The 15315-nt window shown below is 42.2% G+C and overlaps 1 protein-coding gene across 8 annotated transcripts in view; it reads left to right on the top strand.

Annotated features, from left to right (window-relative positions):
• Positions 1-15315, top strand: part of klc1b (kinesin light chain 1b) — a 36612-nt gene that overhangs the window by 17826 nt on the left and 3471 nt on the right. For 4 of the 8 annotated variants that reach the window (XM_076286041.1, XM_076286037.1, XM_076286035.1 and 1 more), the window contains exons 8-15: positions 4-177; positions 1301-1400; positions 2827-2879; positions 3156-3235; positions 3352-3460; positions 4693-4851; positions 14824-14948; positions 15109-15166. In XM_076286041.1, the coding sequence (XP_076142156.1) occupies positions 4-177; positions 1301-1400; positions 2827-2879; positions 3156-3235; positions 3352-3460; positions 4693-4851; positions 14824-14948; positions 15109-15166 (858 nt within the window). Of the gene's footprint in view, positions 1-3; positions 178-1300; positions 1401-2826; positions 2880-3155; positions 3236-3351; positions 3461-4692; positions 4852-8890; positions 11206-14823; positions 14949-15108; positions 15167-15315 lie in introns of those variants that run through there. The other 4 variants (XM_076286042.1, XM_076286038.1, XM_076286039.1 and 1 more) reach the window with 3 other exon arrangements.

Genomic DNA, 15315 nt, shown 5'->3' with positions numbered 1-15315 from the left:
CAGGTCCTGGGGATGGACCACCCAGATGTGGCCAAGCAGCTGAACAACCTGGCCCTACTGTGCCAGAACCAGGGCAAGTACGAGGAGGTGGAGTACTACTATGTGCGCGCCCTGGAGATCTACGAGCGCCGCCTGGGCCCCGACGACCCGAACGTGGCCAAGACCAAGAACAACCTGGTGAGCACTGAGCAGAGGCAGGAAGGGAGTTGCTGGGGGAGCATCACACTTAGGCTTTGTTGTTTATGCAAACAGCCCGAGGCTGATAAAAGTGATAAAAATTCCTCATGTATGCCACACCCTTGTGTGTGTGTGTGTGTGTGTGTGTGTTTTTGTTTGTGTATGTCTCTGTGTGTGTGTGTTTTTTTGTTTGTGTATGTCTCTATGTGTGTGTGTGTGTGTGTTTTTTTTGTTTGTGTATGTCTCTGTGTGTGTGTATTTTTGCTTTGCTTGGCAGGCCTTTGCACTCCCAAAGGACTGTCACATAGTATGTCCCTGTGTGTGTGTATTTTTGCTTTGCTTGGCAGGCCATTGCACTCCCAAAGGACTGTCACATAATCAAAGCCCTTTGCAATTTGCTGAAGGCAGAATGCTCATAAAATTGATTTCAAAAAACAGCAGCACCGCAGAATTGGAAATTGTCTTGGGTTTGTGTAAAGCTAAGGTTATTTACCAAAGGCCCAACGGTGGTATGAGTTATGTCCCACAGACAGGGAAGCGTCATCAAACAGTCTTAAAAACTAATCAAATCCTGTCCTTTGTTTATCTGTGGATATGACTCTTCTGTGAATCCTTCTTTCATGAAGGCAAACGCTGGCGTGAGCCGAGCTTGGCTGTTTTATGAAGCTGTAAAGCCGCGTTCAGCCGAAGGCCACCTGAGCTTTTGTCTTTGCCAGTGTGCGTGCACCTCTATTGAGTTGAGTCCCATCTTCCCACACACCTCTGAGTGTTTGTCCGTGAAGCAATGTACTCGCTGATCCACAGATATGCCAATATGCCTTTCTTTCTCACGTGAATGCAACGCCTACTCGCTCCCAAAGACACCATTGAAATGACCTTCAGAGTTACTCTTGGTCCTTTTATTTATTTATTTTATTTAATTTTTTGGCTTTCTTTTCACTATTTCATACCTTCTTTAGTGACGTTCTTACATTGCGTCTTCTGTTTGATTCTGTCTGTTCAATCCTTTTCTGGAGTTCATCCTTTGCTCAATGTTCCATGTGTTTTTTCCTTCTGCTCATTCTGTCAATGTTCACCTGTTCCATCTCTCTCTCTCTCTCTCTCTCTCTCTCTCTCTCTCCAGGCCTCATGCTTTCTCAAGCAGGGCAAGTACAAGGAGGCCGAGGTCCTGTACAAGGAGATCCTGACACGGGCCCACGAGAAGGAGTTTGGATCCGTGGATGGTAAGACGCTCACCTGCCGTCCAGGTCTGATCAGGCCAGTGCTGTGCCTCTGTGGGCATTTAAAAAAAAAGAGAGTGAATGGAAAGAAAGAGGAGGCATTATATCCTAATCTCCGTCTAACATGCTGTACCTCTGTCTTGTGTTTTGATTTGTCCTCTCCTGTTCACCCCCCTCCCCCAATGAAAGCTCAGGGAAGCAGTAGCAACACTGATGGGCAGTGGGTTAAGAAATGGTCTGTGTTCTAAAAATACCAGCCTGCTCTCTGCAGCATGGAAGCCCTGGGAGAGGAAAAAAGGAGGGAGAAAGAGAGAGGAAAAAGGAGAGAGAGAGAGAGAGAGAGAGAGAGAGAGGGGAAAAAGAAACTGAGAGAGCAGCTCACTTGGAGATTTTTTTTTTTTTTAAGAGCCAAAATAAAGGTGGTCTTTTCAGTGAAGTGGTCCGTTTTTTTTTGTTTGTTGTTGTTGTTGTATGGTTTTTTTACCCTCTCCAGGCATTGAGTACCTTCCAGGAAAAGTGCTTTCTATGCCATTTACACCCCCCCCCCCCTTTTCAAATCCCTTTTTTAACCGGACTCTGTCGCATTGCACTGAAAAGAGGAAAGAATCGGGTGCAGCAGTTAGACTCGTGAACTCCTCTGTTCCTGCTGACTAGGCAGCTCCAGAAGAATAACTCCATTTGAGTCCATTTAAAAACCCATGCTCCTCAACATGCCACTTGTGCGCTTGATTAATTGTGCGGTATAGTGTCTGAGTTCCATTATGATATTCATCATTTTCATGGTTCATGGATGTATACTTACATGTGCTGGCATTTTGCTTTTATTTCTCTTAGTTCATACTCTCCCTCCCTAATGTTAAATATAAATTAATATCTTGTCATTTACAAGGCTGCGCATAGTATTCTTGTTTTCATACAAATGGATTTTATGCCCTGTGACTCATGGAAAAAAAGGATTGCTTCTAAGATGAAGAGGTTCAACGCTAGCCATTCACATAGATTTACTGCCTGACGGGGAGATGCCAACACAGCACATTTATTAACACAAGAAAAATGCAACACCACCCAACACGCATCCATAGACAACACAGTGCCCTCTGTACACACACACAAATGGCCTCACTTGTTCAGTTAATGGAGCAGGAGTTCCTTCCTTTGATCTGTTTTCTCAAGGCTTTATGGGTCACAGACTCACAGGTTAGGTACCATGGTACAGAACAACGTGTGTGTGCGTGTGCTAATGTCAGGGCCAATAGCAGTGAGTGTACATTCGCCTCAGTCTGAACTGTATGAATGTGGGCCTCAACAGCGCTGGCTGTGTATTTCGCTCAGCCTGTGGGGCCTTCTGGCGTCATATCCTTCTGGGATAGTTCACTATGAAACATGAACAGACTGACTGACTGACTGTCTGTGCTCCTTTTACTCACAGCTGAGAACAAGCCCATCTGGATGCATGCAGAGGAGCGGGAGGAGTTGAGCAAGGTGAGGACCTCTGTGTGTGTGTGTGTGTGTCTGTGTGTGTGTCTGTGTGTGTGTCTGTGTGTGTGTCTGTGTGTGTGTCTGTATGCGTGTCTGTCTGTGTGTGTGTCTGTATGCGTGTCTGTATGCGTGTCTGTGTGTGTGTCTGTGTGTGTGTCTGTATGCGTGTCTGTATGCGTGTCTGTGTGTGTGTGTGTGTGTGTGTGTGTGTGTCAGTATTTCCAGAGTGAACTCAAGCTCCGTTGTCTTATCACATGCTCTCTGCTCTCTCCCCCTTTGACTGACCCCAAGGGCAAGCACAGAGACAACACCCCCTATGGAGAGTACGGGGGCTGGTACAAAGCCTGCAAAGTCAACAGGTACCTCAGACCGCATTGACACTGTGGGTGTGTGGCCGTGTGTGTGTGTGTGTGGTTTGTTTGTTTGTTTGTTTGTGCCTACAGTATAATAGATGTGCATTGTTTTTCTCCCACAGTCCTACTGTGAACACGACTCTGAGGAATCTGGGGGCTCTGTACCGCCGGCAGGGCAAAATGGAGGCAGCAGAGACCCTGGAGGAGTGTGCCATGAGATCCCGCAAGCAGGTCTGACACACACACACACACACACACACACACACACAAACATACTTCCTCTCTTGCTTAATTTCTATCGTTTTCTAACTCATACACGCACAAACATACACAAATCCAAGCAGTGAAAAAAAACTGTTGAGCTATTTATGAGCTCAGTTGAAATTCAGCTCTCTTTTTTTTAACTCAAGTCTTTGATCGCTGAAAAGCCCACCTGTATCTCCTCCTCAGAGGCACATGCACTCTGTGGAGTGTGTGATTTGGGACAGCCCATCCTCGGTCTCCTCTTCAAAGCCCCTGCTTTCCTCAGCATGTCATTCTCTGTGTTGTGCGAAGCCTCCTCTCTGTTGAATAATGAGGCTGCTACCGAGGCCTCAGTGATGTGGCGAACAGTGTGGTTTCTGCTCGCGCTCAGACTTGTCTTCATCTGTGAACGTGTTTCTGTGATTCACTATAATCTTATTGTGACTGCCTTTCTCTTGCCTCTTTCTCTCTTTCTCTCCCTCACCTTGCTTTGGACACAGAGCAACACAGTAAGTCGGTGTCTCTTTGGATTTCTTTTTTTCTTCTTTTGCTAGGACTTGTTTACTTCTTTTCTGTTGCATCCATTTCTATTCATCTTCACATCATGACTTCACATTTCTGCTCTTTCCTGTAGCCGTTATCCTTTGTGTTTCTGTTCGAGTAGGTATAATAGATGTGATCTTTCTCTGCAATGGCACAGGATTCAATAGCATTTTCACACACGTGTATGTGTTCTTGTTCCTAGAATCCTGATATCTAGTTCTAGGAGCATAAGATCATATCTAGTGCTAGGACCATTACTCTCAGTTTTCTTGGTAGTCTCATCCTCTGTGCTGTTTCTCATCATCATAGCTGTGTGTGCTGTAGTCTCTCGTGTCTGGTAGAGGGGTTTAGTTGCCTGCTGTAGTGGAGCACACACACACACACACACACACACACACACACACACACGTCTGTCTCTTGATTCATCAAAGCTGACACTCATATTATTATTCATATTATGCACAGTGTTTACAATGGTGAGGTTTTTCTCATGATCTCACATCGTTTTATTCATGCTTCTATTTGTGTGTGTGTGTGTGTGTGTGTGTGTGTGTGTGTGTGTGTGTGTGTGTGTGTGTGTCTGTGTGTGTGTGTCTGTGTGTGTGTGTCTGTGTGTGTGTGTCTGTGTGTGTGTCTGTGTGTGTGTGTGTGTGTCTGTGTGTGTGTCTCTGTCTCAGGGCATTGACCCCATCCACCAGACACGTGTGGTGGAGATCCTGAAGGATGGCGAGGGCGACCGTGAGCGCCGACGCAGCCGCGAGAGCCTGTCCAGCGTCAAGTACGACAGTGGCTCCGAGACCGGCCAGGAAGTGAGTATGGGCATCGAGTGGAATGGGGTGAGTACTGATTCACAGCCTCAGGACTGTCCAGCTCTTCGAGACCGGGCAGTGGTACCCCAGAGCAGGACACGAGCTGTCAAACCAGAGCATGCAAACTCGAGCTTGAGCAGCACATCACATACACACACACATACACACTCATGCAACACAACATTATAAATAGAAATCTGAACACAAGCAGAAAAGCTAGAGACAATTTATCATCCTTTCTCTTGTTGAATGCCGAGGAGTTGTAGTTCATCAAACGATGCTTAATATCAAGTAGGCTTACCCCCACATTTATGGCTAGATTTCCCTGGTGAACATGGATAGATGATGGGATTTTAGATTTACAGGTAATTGTGGTAGTTTATTATTTATTTCTCCAGGGAAATCACCTTAGTTTGAGAATCTGTTTAACACACATGTGCCATCACACATCCACCTGTCCTACCAAACAGACTGTCCACTCCTCACCTGGTTTGACTCCGCTGTCCTGCTCTCGTACCATCCGGCTCTTATTTTCAAATGAAAGCAAAATGCTGATTGAGTGTCTTGGCTTATTCATGTTTTCTATTTGTTGTTGTAGTTCTTATGTCCAGCTTTGCTGCTGGTTATGTTTTTTGGCTGAACAAGAATGTTTTCTTTTACTCATTGTAATGCTGCTGGAGCTTCCATAATACTGCCGTTGATGTGTAGAGCTTTGACTAATTCACCTCTGGGCGTTTTGACTGCACCGCTCCTGTACTGCAGAATTCATAGTCCTCCAGAGATACATCACCATGCTTAACATACGCCTTAGTCTTCTGTCTCTGTGGAAAATGATTTTACGGGCAAAACCAGAGAGAGGGGCCTAGGCAGCCATTAAGTGGGAACCATTTTCTCAAGGACGGCATGTCTTCGTCCTTTGTATTATCATAAAGTGACTCTTCCTCACTGGCTCTCTGGGATTTGTCGCTATCTACCTCTTGTCCTTATTCTCTTCAGCGTATCATAGAGTAGACTTCACACAGGAGGGCCTGATGTACAATGTGAGATGGGTGGATCAGGAGTGATAAACTTTAATCCCCCGTCAGAGCCTGAGCTGAAAGGGTGAGAGACTTGGACTTGGAGAGACTCTCTGGAGGGTGGCGTACGAGTTGCTCCAGTCTAGCATAGCAACAGCACTCCGATGATTCTCTGCCAGAACAACCAGTGAACTGTGACTAAACCTCACGGAGAGAATTCTGCAGTCCGGGTGCTCTGTGCATGCGTGTCCCTGCTCAAGATGCCCTGTGTGTGTGTGTGTGTGTGTGTGTGCGTGTGCATGCACATCGTTTGTTTGTGCATGCCACAAGACCGAATTGAAGTTTGTCTGTGTATTGCTTCCACGTGCCTGTATTTAAGTATGTTCAGCTGGCTTGCCAGAACCTCTCACCGCAAACATCAACATGTTTGTTATTTCATTGACTTAAGTTTATCTGATTATCGTTCCCTGTTTTTTTTTTTGCTTTTCCACTGTGAATGAGCTTCATATTTCTTATTAACCTATGCTGCTACTACTTCCTCATTCGACTGCGCGCTCCGTTTCATAAACCCACCGTGCCGTGGAGTAGACTAATTACCTGATGGATGCTCTGATCCATAGTCTCCTTCTCTGTAATCAGTAGGGAGATGTATCTAGTATCCAAATGGCTTCCCCTTTAATGGATTACGCTCTCAGATGGTCCAAAATGGCCGCTCCATTGGTTTTATTTACATGTTAACTACCCATATTTATCCTCATCTGCTGCTTTTTGGCAGATGGAGTATATCACGATCAATAAGCAGTATATCAGAGACATTCCAGCACTTCAGAGTGTGAGTGTAAAATGTTTTAAAATGATGAGGTAGAGGAGTGGTTTCAGTGATTATCGCAGTTTCATTTCATCTTAGAGATTCATAAACTGGCCATCTTTGGAGTTAATGTCTTTGTCATTCTATATTTGTAGAAAAATACACTTGATACAGATGTTGTTAGGGTAGGATATTCTCTCCTTTGATCTTGACATTGAAAGGCATCCCTGTGGCCATGCAATAAAGGGATGTGTCTGGCTGGTGAAAACCACTGACAATCAGCCTTGTGGGCCCTGTTGGGCCTGTAGACCATTTCCAAAATTGTGTTTGAACTTAAATGCCAGCTTCTAGTGTAATTCACTATCAGTGCTGCATAGCCTGAAACAATTTGTCTGTGTTTACTTTTACCGTGTATATGTGTGCTTTGAGCATTAGGCCACCCTCCCCATCGACATCTCCCCTCCTCCTTCTGCATGGCTCTCCCTTGTTGCCATATGGTAACCTATTTGTTGTTGTGGCGACCCCTGCGTTGCCCAGTCTGTTCCTACATCACTGGCATTATGAGTCGCCACGTCTCCCTAGAGAGAGAAGGCAATGGTGGCTTCACCAGAGTGTGGTGTGTCAAAAGCCTTGTGCATCAAAGAATGGCTCATTCTTGTAGAAGATTATGTTTGATACAGTTGAGATGTAGACAGTGTGTGATGTGGTGTGGCGTGGCGTGATGTGTCGTGTTGTGTCATGAACTCCACTGCACGGGTTTGTGTCTCTTTGTGATGTTCGTGCCTCGTTGCCTTTTTATTTTCTAACAGTGCATGTATCAACCACCTGCTGTTGCAACCTCCTGTCTTGTTTCATTTCATTTCCCCTTCCCTCTAACCTGTGATTGGCGATCATCAGCTCTTTTGTTTGATTTGCCTCGACAACCAATCAGCCAATGAATTCGACCCCTCTCCTCCTCTCCTGTGTGTGAATCATACTCTCCCCTTCCTTGTTGTCTTTGACATCTAGACATCACTAGAAGTTGCTCTAGATTGTAGTAGTTGTCACATTAGTGATAGTTCAAACATGCCTCTGAAGGAGGTCAGGCACCTGACCAATAGTGAGGAAGCCATGTATAAATCTAAGCAATACATTATGAGGACAGATTGCATTAGTCAAACATCAAGAGATACAGTACAATCTAGCTGGGTATTGAGAAGGTTCAACTAAATCATACACTGTAAGCCACATACTGTATGTTAATATTATGCCTTAACAACATACAATGTAAGTAGCATGACTACAACCAAGGGTCTGTTCAATATGATTTGTGTGCCATAGATTTATTATTTTCCCCTGTGGTGGAAATATATGCATGCCTGTATGTATGCAAATATATAAAATGTATGTTGGCTCTATTTTGCATATATTAGAGAGAGTAGGATGGCATGAAATTGGAAATCTATCTAACTGAAGGAGATTTGTTCATGCTCTGATGATGAATCATATCTGATAGTTGGGAGCATGACCATTGCAAATTGGTTTGACCTATACATCTAAAAGTACTGTGACAATCGTGCTACTTACAAAATTGGTTGATTAAAGTAAGGCAGATTTTGGTGATCACTCATACTTTCATAAAGGGTACACAGCAAAAAACAAAAAACACAAACACATGTGTACACACACACACACACACACACACGTACACACACACACACACACACACACACACACACACACACACACACACACACACACACACACACACTCTGACATTCATATATCCATATAAGTCTGAATTCTGGCCTGGTTTTTCTCAGGTCCATCCTAATAAACAGAGCTAGTGAGGCCAGCTTCTACAGTTTATCACTACACAGAGCCTTGCCAAGTCTCTCTGTCACTCACACACACACACACACACACACCGGCCTGCTGAGTCACTCAATATTTGTGCTCTCAGCATAGCTTAATGGAGATGTTGGGACACCTCCATTTTTCTACTCATCTCTGTGAACCTTCTCAATTTGCCCACGTCCTTATAAAGAGTCTAAGTTACCCCTTAGCACAGCACTAAGTGTTGATATGTAGGGTTGAAGAGCAGTGATAACTGATAAGCTGTAGGTCTCCTTACATATTGTATCAAGAAGCCTAAACTTGCTGTGTGTTGTCTCTTTGTGTCTCTCTCTCTATCTCTCTCTCTCTCTCTCTCTCTCTCTCTCTCTCTCTCTCGTTCTCTTTCTCTCTCCACTCTTTTCATCAGGCATAAGCCATGAAGATCTCGCCTCAACCCTTCTGTCCTTCCCCGATGTTATAGCAAAGGATTTATCTAATTCCTCCCTTTTGCCCTTTTTTTTGTTAATTCACCAAAAAAGAAAGAAAAAAAAAACAAAGAAACAAAATGCTCCTCTGTCATTCCTGGTGTCTTCGGGCGAGACCACCCCTTCGTTGCTGCCCACTGAGGTCTTCTGGGACGTGTGTGTGCTTTTCTCTCCTCTGCTGTGGCACTCCACTCTTTTCATCCTCCAATCTAATGTCCTCTTTTGATCCTTTTACCCTCACTTTTCCAAATGTTATACTGTATTCTCTCTCTCTCTCTCTCTCTCTCTCTCTCTCTCTCTCTCTCTCTCTCTGTTTTTCTCTCTCTCTTGCTCTGTCTTTCTCCCTCTCCATTTCTTCATTGTGTTCATTCAAAACTGTTAAAACGTGGTCTTGTGTGAGTTGTAGCCAATGTGCGCCAAACCTGTTACAGATGTTGACGTTCACCCTAGAACGCGTGCATAAAGCGGGGTCAGGCTACGTGAGCATCAGCCAGGGTGTGAAGGTAGAGGACACAATTAGAGGTTTGTGAGATTGAATAGCCTTCCCGTCTGCCGAGCCATTCATCTCAACACCGAAACGACACCATAGCCTTTAGAGTAGTCTAACAATCATGTGTTTGCCTTAGCTGTGGGTTCTAGATTTGCGTATTGATGCTGGTTGAGTATGGCTGACTGCTTCCCCAACAATTAAGTTGTAATGGGTCAGTTGCTGGAATGTATGGATGCTGTTGGTGCATTGCATATCCAGCGACTGTTAATGAAGTTCGCAATGATATGAAAATGGAGGCTGGAGCTTAAGGTGTAGGTGCCTACAATATGACACCATTTTTTGTTTGTTTTTTCATTATTGTTTTTTTTAAGTGTCAATACAAAAATATATCTTTATTGTTTACCGAAATATACTATTTGAATCAAATCTTAGAGCTTACAGTCAAAGACAAGTAAAAAAATAAAAATACTGTGCATGTGCCACACTAAATTACTCCTTAAGAAGTTGGGGTATGAGCATTTTCATTTTGTTTTTGTTTTGTTTGAAATTGAGGGGACGTTTTGTCCTTGTTTTATTTTTGTACTCATTTCTTTTGTAGTGTTTTAATGCTATTGTTTGATATTCTATTTATGTTTACAGTATTTATTCATTATGATTTTTTTTTATTTCCAAATCAGTATCCAATTTTTTTTTTTCTCTTTATGAAAACTAAAAAAAGGCATCAGTGACCCTAATAGTTCTAGAAAAAAAAAACAAGTGTCCTGACAATTAGCGCCTGTTACCTTGGTTGGTGTCACACCATCCTGTTCACTCTTGACACGTAGCCTTCTGAAAAGGGAATGTTTTTGACCTGTCATGTAATAGCCAAGCGCCTCATTGCCCAAGGCACCCTGGGCTAGCCTCAGCAGCAGCTCTCACAGCCAGGGGCGCTGGTTATTGAGTCTGGTGGTTTTGTGCTGTTGGGTCACAGTGGGTGAGGTACGTCTCCTTTTGTCGTTACACAACCAGAGGAGAAACCGGAAGGTAGGAAAAGGAGTTTAGGGGGGAGGAGGAGGTGACTGAATAGGTTAGACTAAAATAACAGTTTGAATAGATTCAACATTCAGTACATTTAAGAAGTTCTCTCTCATGTTTGAGTTTGAGTTTAATGTATAAGTTTGCTGATGGACAAAGAGAGTCCATGCTAATATTTCAGTCATAACAAGGAGGCTTTGTGAGAACGTTGAATACTGTACTCCAGAGAGACTTGCGTGGGAGCTCCCTATTCAAAGAAGAGAAAAGTTTTACATGGTCATTGTGTATGAATTAACTGAATGTAACATACTTTCAATATGATGCTTAAGTGTAATTATGTTCATGAATTTGGTAAGTGCTAAAGACAAATGGACTGAACCATTATCTTTTCCGATTGGAGAGCATTACTTTCATTCATCTACCACGCATATACCCATGATAAAGCCGTTGTTACCAAAAAGCAGCACACTCTTGACGAAGAGGAAACGTGTCGAACAAAACTTACATGTATTTGTAATAGACAGTATTGTTGTGTTAGTGGAATGCTGATTTATTTATTGAGCTGTACTTTTATTGATATATTCTGTAGCTTCCATATCTAGAGCTGTGGTGACTCTTATGACAAGCTCTATAGGCCCTATCGTAGTGAGTAGATCCGCTTATATCCTTACCCCCATAATGCATTGTGACAATTGTTACATCAACACCTGTTGATATTCTTCCAATAAAGGTTTTCATTTGTGACAACGCCTCTATGAGATTGAGTGTTCTTGTTGTAGCCACATGTCTGTCTTGCTACTGCCTCACTCATCATCACAATTTCAAGACAAGTGCAGACATGTTCAGGGAATTCACCATCTCTCAGTTCAGAGCACTGATGTAGCCAACACCTACAGCACTGTGTGCTTGGTTTTATGGGGATCCTTTCAAACTGCAATGCACAATTGCATTGCTTCTACTACATCACATTGCATTAGGCCTACTCTAAATTGGACAACATGTGAACCTGTTTTTACCCAGATTGTTATTTGAATTGACAACCAGTACTCCGCATAGATGTTTGAGTCCTAGACACCTAGTGGTCATCTCCTAGGACCTAGACTAGGTGTATAGTCCTTTCTGATGCAGTTAGGACACATTCCGGGTAAACAAACATCCCGGGTCATTGCAGTAGCCCTTTTCTTTTTATACTCTCATTAAGGAATATGGCAGCCTATACCTCATTTCTGGTGCTGTTTTGTAAGTGAAATCAGGCAACAGTTGTGCACAGTGTTTTAAAATTATGCTACAGTGGCTAAATGATTTCTATAATTGTGCTGTTAAAAAATAGGAAGGGATATCCACACACAAGCTCCCCTTCTTTTTGTTTATTAAAGTTACACCAAAAGTTATGTTTCAAGCCTTAAGCTCTTCATCAGACTTGTGAATTTCGAGACCATATTTAAATAGTTCATGAGGTCACATGACAAATAATTCAGAGTAAGACAGTATAAAAATATATAAATACTAATAATTCTATACATGCACATACACCCTATAAAGGTACAAACCATTGTAATAAGTACAATGTACAAGATAGAGAAAATATATACATGCATTGTAAACAAATATCTAGATATTTGTATACATGTCCAGTGACTCATCAAGTATAAGTTATTTAGTCGTGCCTCAGGCCTCAAATAGCCGTCATATTTGCAAGCAGTCTATACATTCAAGGCGTCTTTACAGTCTAACAGTGTTTACTTCAAGTTATCTAATGTGGAGCATACAATCTTACGTCACATGCAAGATACATTCAGTATTGAGACACATTTGAGTATAAAAAAGACGCATTCCAATATGAAAAGATTCAGTATGGCAGTATGGGTCACTGGACATGTATACAAATATTGAGATATTTGTTTACAATGCATGTATATATTTTTTCTCTCTTGTAAATATCTTTTTGTACATTGTACTTATTAGAATGGTTTGCACCTTTATAGGGTGTACATGTATGTATAGAATTATTCTTTTTTTATATTGTCTTACTCTGAATGATTTGTCATGTGACCTCATGAATTATTTAAATATAGCGATGGTCTGGAAAATCACAAGTCTGATGAAGAGCTTAAGGCTCGAAACATAACTTTTGGTGTAACTTTAATAAACAAAAAGAAGGGGAGCTTGTGTGTGGATATTCCTTCCTATTTTTTACAATTTCACTTTTTTATCCAGCACCTGCTTTTGGATGTGTGCATGTTACATTTGTTTGGATTATAATTGTGCCAATTAAGTGTCTACAAGTGGTGGTATTGTAGTGGATAAGGAGCTGGCTAGCATGCAGTAACCTGAACCTGCTCTGGGGACAATGGCCCTTGTAATGTAACTGACATATGTAAGACTCCAGATAAATGTGTCAGCTAAATGAATACATGTAAAATGTACAAACAGCTAAAACTAGGAGCTGACTGGCTGTTTGTTCGACTGGGCACTTAGGTCATAGGGACATGTAGCATAATTGTCATCATTCCCATACAGAAATGACACCATCTTCATCAATGATTTCCAGTGTGGAATTGAGAAAAGGCTAGCGAAATCCATGGCAGGGAATATTGAATTTGGCTTGAATTCTGTGCATGTTTTCAATTTATGTTCAATTCATGTCTTAACATTTGACTCGTCATGCAATATAAGGATCATTTGTGACCAATGCTTTGACCTAGTGACAGTCTTATTTGTCTGGGTCACATTTATTCTTCATAAATGTACAATATGAGACTATTGATTACTATGCCCAGACATCTTAGTCTAAACATAATTTGAGCTTTCTCTGTTCTCAAAAGATAGATGGAGACATTTTAAATATCTTAAAATCAGTGAGTATTTTAAACATTGAATAGATCATGTCATATTTGCAGTCTTAATTAGTCGATGAACTGTTTGTTTCCATAACATCAAACCAATGTCAGAAAGGCAGAGAAACAACTTGACTTGGAGGATTAATGTGTGCAATTTAGTCAGACTAAATCAAGTCTTGCTGGGAGATTACATTTGTTTTAATACATAATCTGATTAAGGGAACTCTTCCATGCCATCATTTAATGCAGATTACCTCCCAAGAAGCAGATTACGGTGTATTAAACACCAGCCTGCTCCACCGACCACAGATGTTTTGTCTGTGTCAACTATAACACTTAATGACATCTTTATCTGGATAAGCATTTACCACAATAAAAAACATATTTGTAGATTTTAATTGCAGTCTAAAAACCTCATTCAATATTACCCAAATTCACCATGTCGACCACATGAAGTCCTGTCTATGAAAATAGTCTGTTGTTGTGGGTGTAGATTGCCCTCTAGTGGGGACGGTGCAGTGATGTATCCTTAGCACTGGGCTCCCAACAATTATATCCATAAAATGTACACACAAGTACAGACATGAATTTAAATAGCAGACACTTTTATGCAAAGCAGTGTCTAAATGGGTTTTTTTCTACACACAATCCTCTTACCTCTCCATTGCCATGACATGTGTTCCATCTATTGGGTCACTTACAATCTCAAGTGGAGCTTTGACAGAAGGCTATAGGAAAACTGGGTGGGGGGGTAGATTATTGAGAGCTTACTACCCATCTATGGAGTGTACTTATCTATATGACCTGCTCTATACTATCCATGATCCATATGGCTGCGAATACTGTACTTCTTAATGTGGATGTTGCATTTTGACTTTGCGGACTGAACTAAGTGGTCTGAATATGAACAAATGGTGCTGTTCCATTACTGCATACAATACATAGACTTATCAATGTTGCATATGTACCGGTATGTATCTTTGCGTTCTATGGGTATGTTCTCAAGGCATGTTTATACACCAGCCTACATATGTATGTGTATAGTTGTTTAAATAATACCAGCCATTAAATATGAATAACAGAATACCACATCCATCAGGACTGCAACAAAAGCAGAGTGTGTCCTTGATCTGTGTGCATGTCTAAGATGTTTGAGATTATCTTAAAGGACAACAATGTTACTGAGTACTGTTGGTACGAAACAAATGGTGCTGTCTAGCTCGAGTTGCTGCACAGTGCTACGCTCTGGGGGCATGATTTAATTACCATCAATATACGTTGTACCATCAATATACGATGACCTTGAGAAACAGATCTGTGTGAAAAATTACCAGAGTTCTCCTCTATGATCTATGGCATGTTTGCATGTGATGTTTTTTCTGCATTTGAGTGTGGATCCGTGTGTGTTTTTGCAGTTATGTTGGTGTGTGACCTGTGTGCATGAGAGGGGTTTGTGAATTTGTGTGTGTGTGTGTGTGTGAGTGAGAGAGATGTGGTGATGTCTGTGTGTAACCCTTGACCGTGTGTGCAGGATGGCACCGGAGCGCTGCAGCGCAGTGGTTCCTTGGGGAAGCTGCGAGACGTTCTCAGGCGCAGCAGTGAGCTCCTGGTCAAGAAACTCCAAGGGAACGCACCTCCAGAACCACGCAGCACTAAGTAAGACCAGCGACCTGTCCATCACCAGCATGCTTATTTCAGTACTCCACTTCTGGCTGATCTTGATTGATACTTGTATCTCAATAAGCCCAGTTGAAGTCTGTTATTTGTCTGATGAGTGGTTTGAATGGTAATGATTAATGCCCTGTGTTATCCACAGCATGAAGCGAGCTGCCTCTCTCAATTACCTGAACAAGACCAGTGAAGACCCTTTTCAGGTATCTGCCTAACAAGAGTATTTACCGTAGATGAATGTTTTTTATCAAGTTCGCTTGACCCCAGAATGTTCTAAAGCGGTTTTGCATTTCTTTGGAAATGTGATGAAACCAACGTTAATGTAAACTTTAACGTGAAAGTGATAGCATGT

The sequence above is a fragment of the Alosa pseudoharengus genome, unplaced genomic scaffold (genome assembly GCF_046254945.1).
Source record: "Alosa pseudoharengus isolate Yale_2024_CS ecotype anadromous, Long Island Sound unplaced genomic scaffold, YU_APseudo_1.1 YU_APseudo_1.1_scf_15, whole genome shotgun sequence".
In the NCBI taxonomy this organism is placed as follows: domain Eukaryota; kingdom Metazoa; phylum Chordata; class Actinopteri; order Clupeiformes; family Clupeidae; genus Alosa; species Alosa pseudoharengus.
The sequence above is the reverse complement of the archived record's forward strand: the minus strand, read 5'-3'. Positions and strand labels throughout refer to the sequence as shown.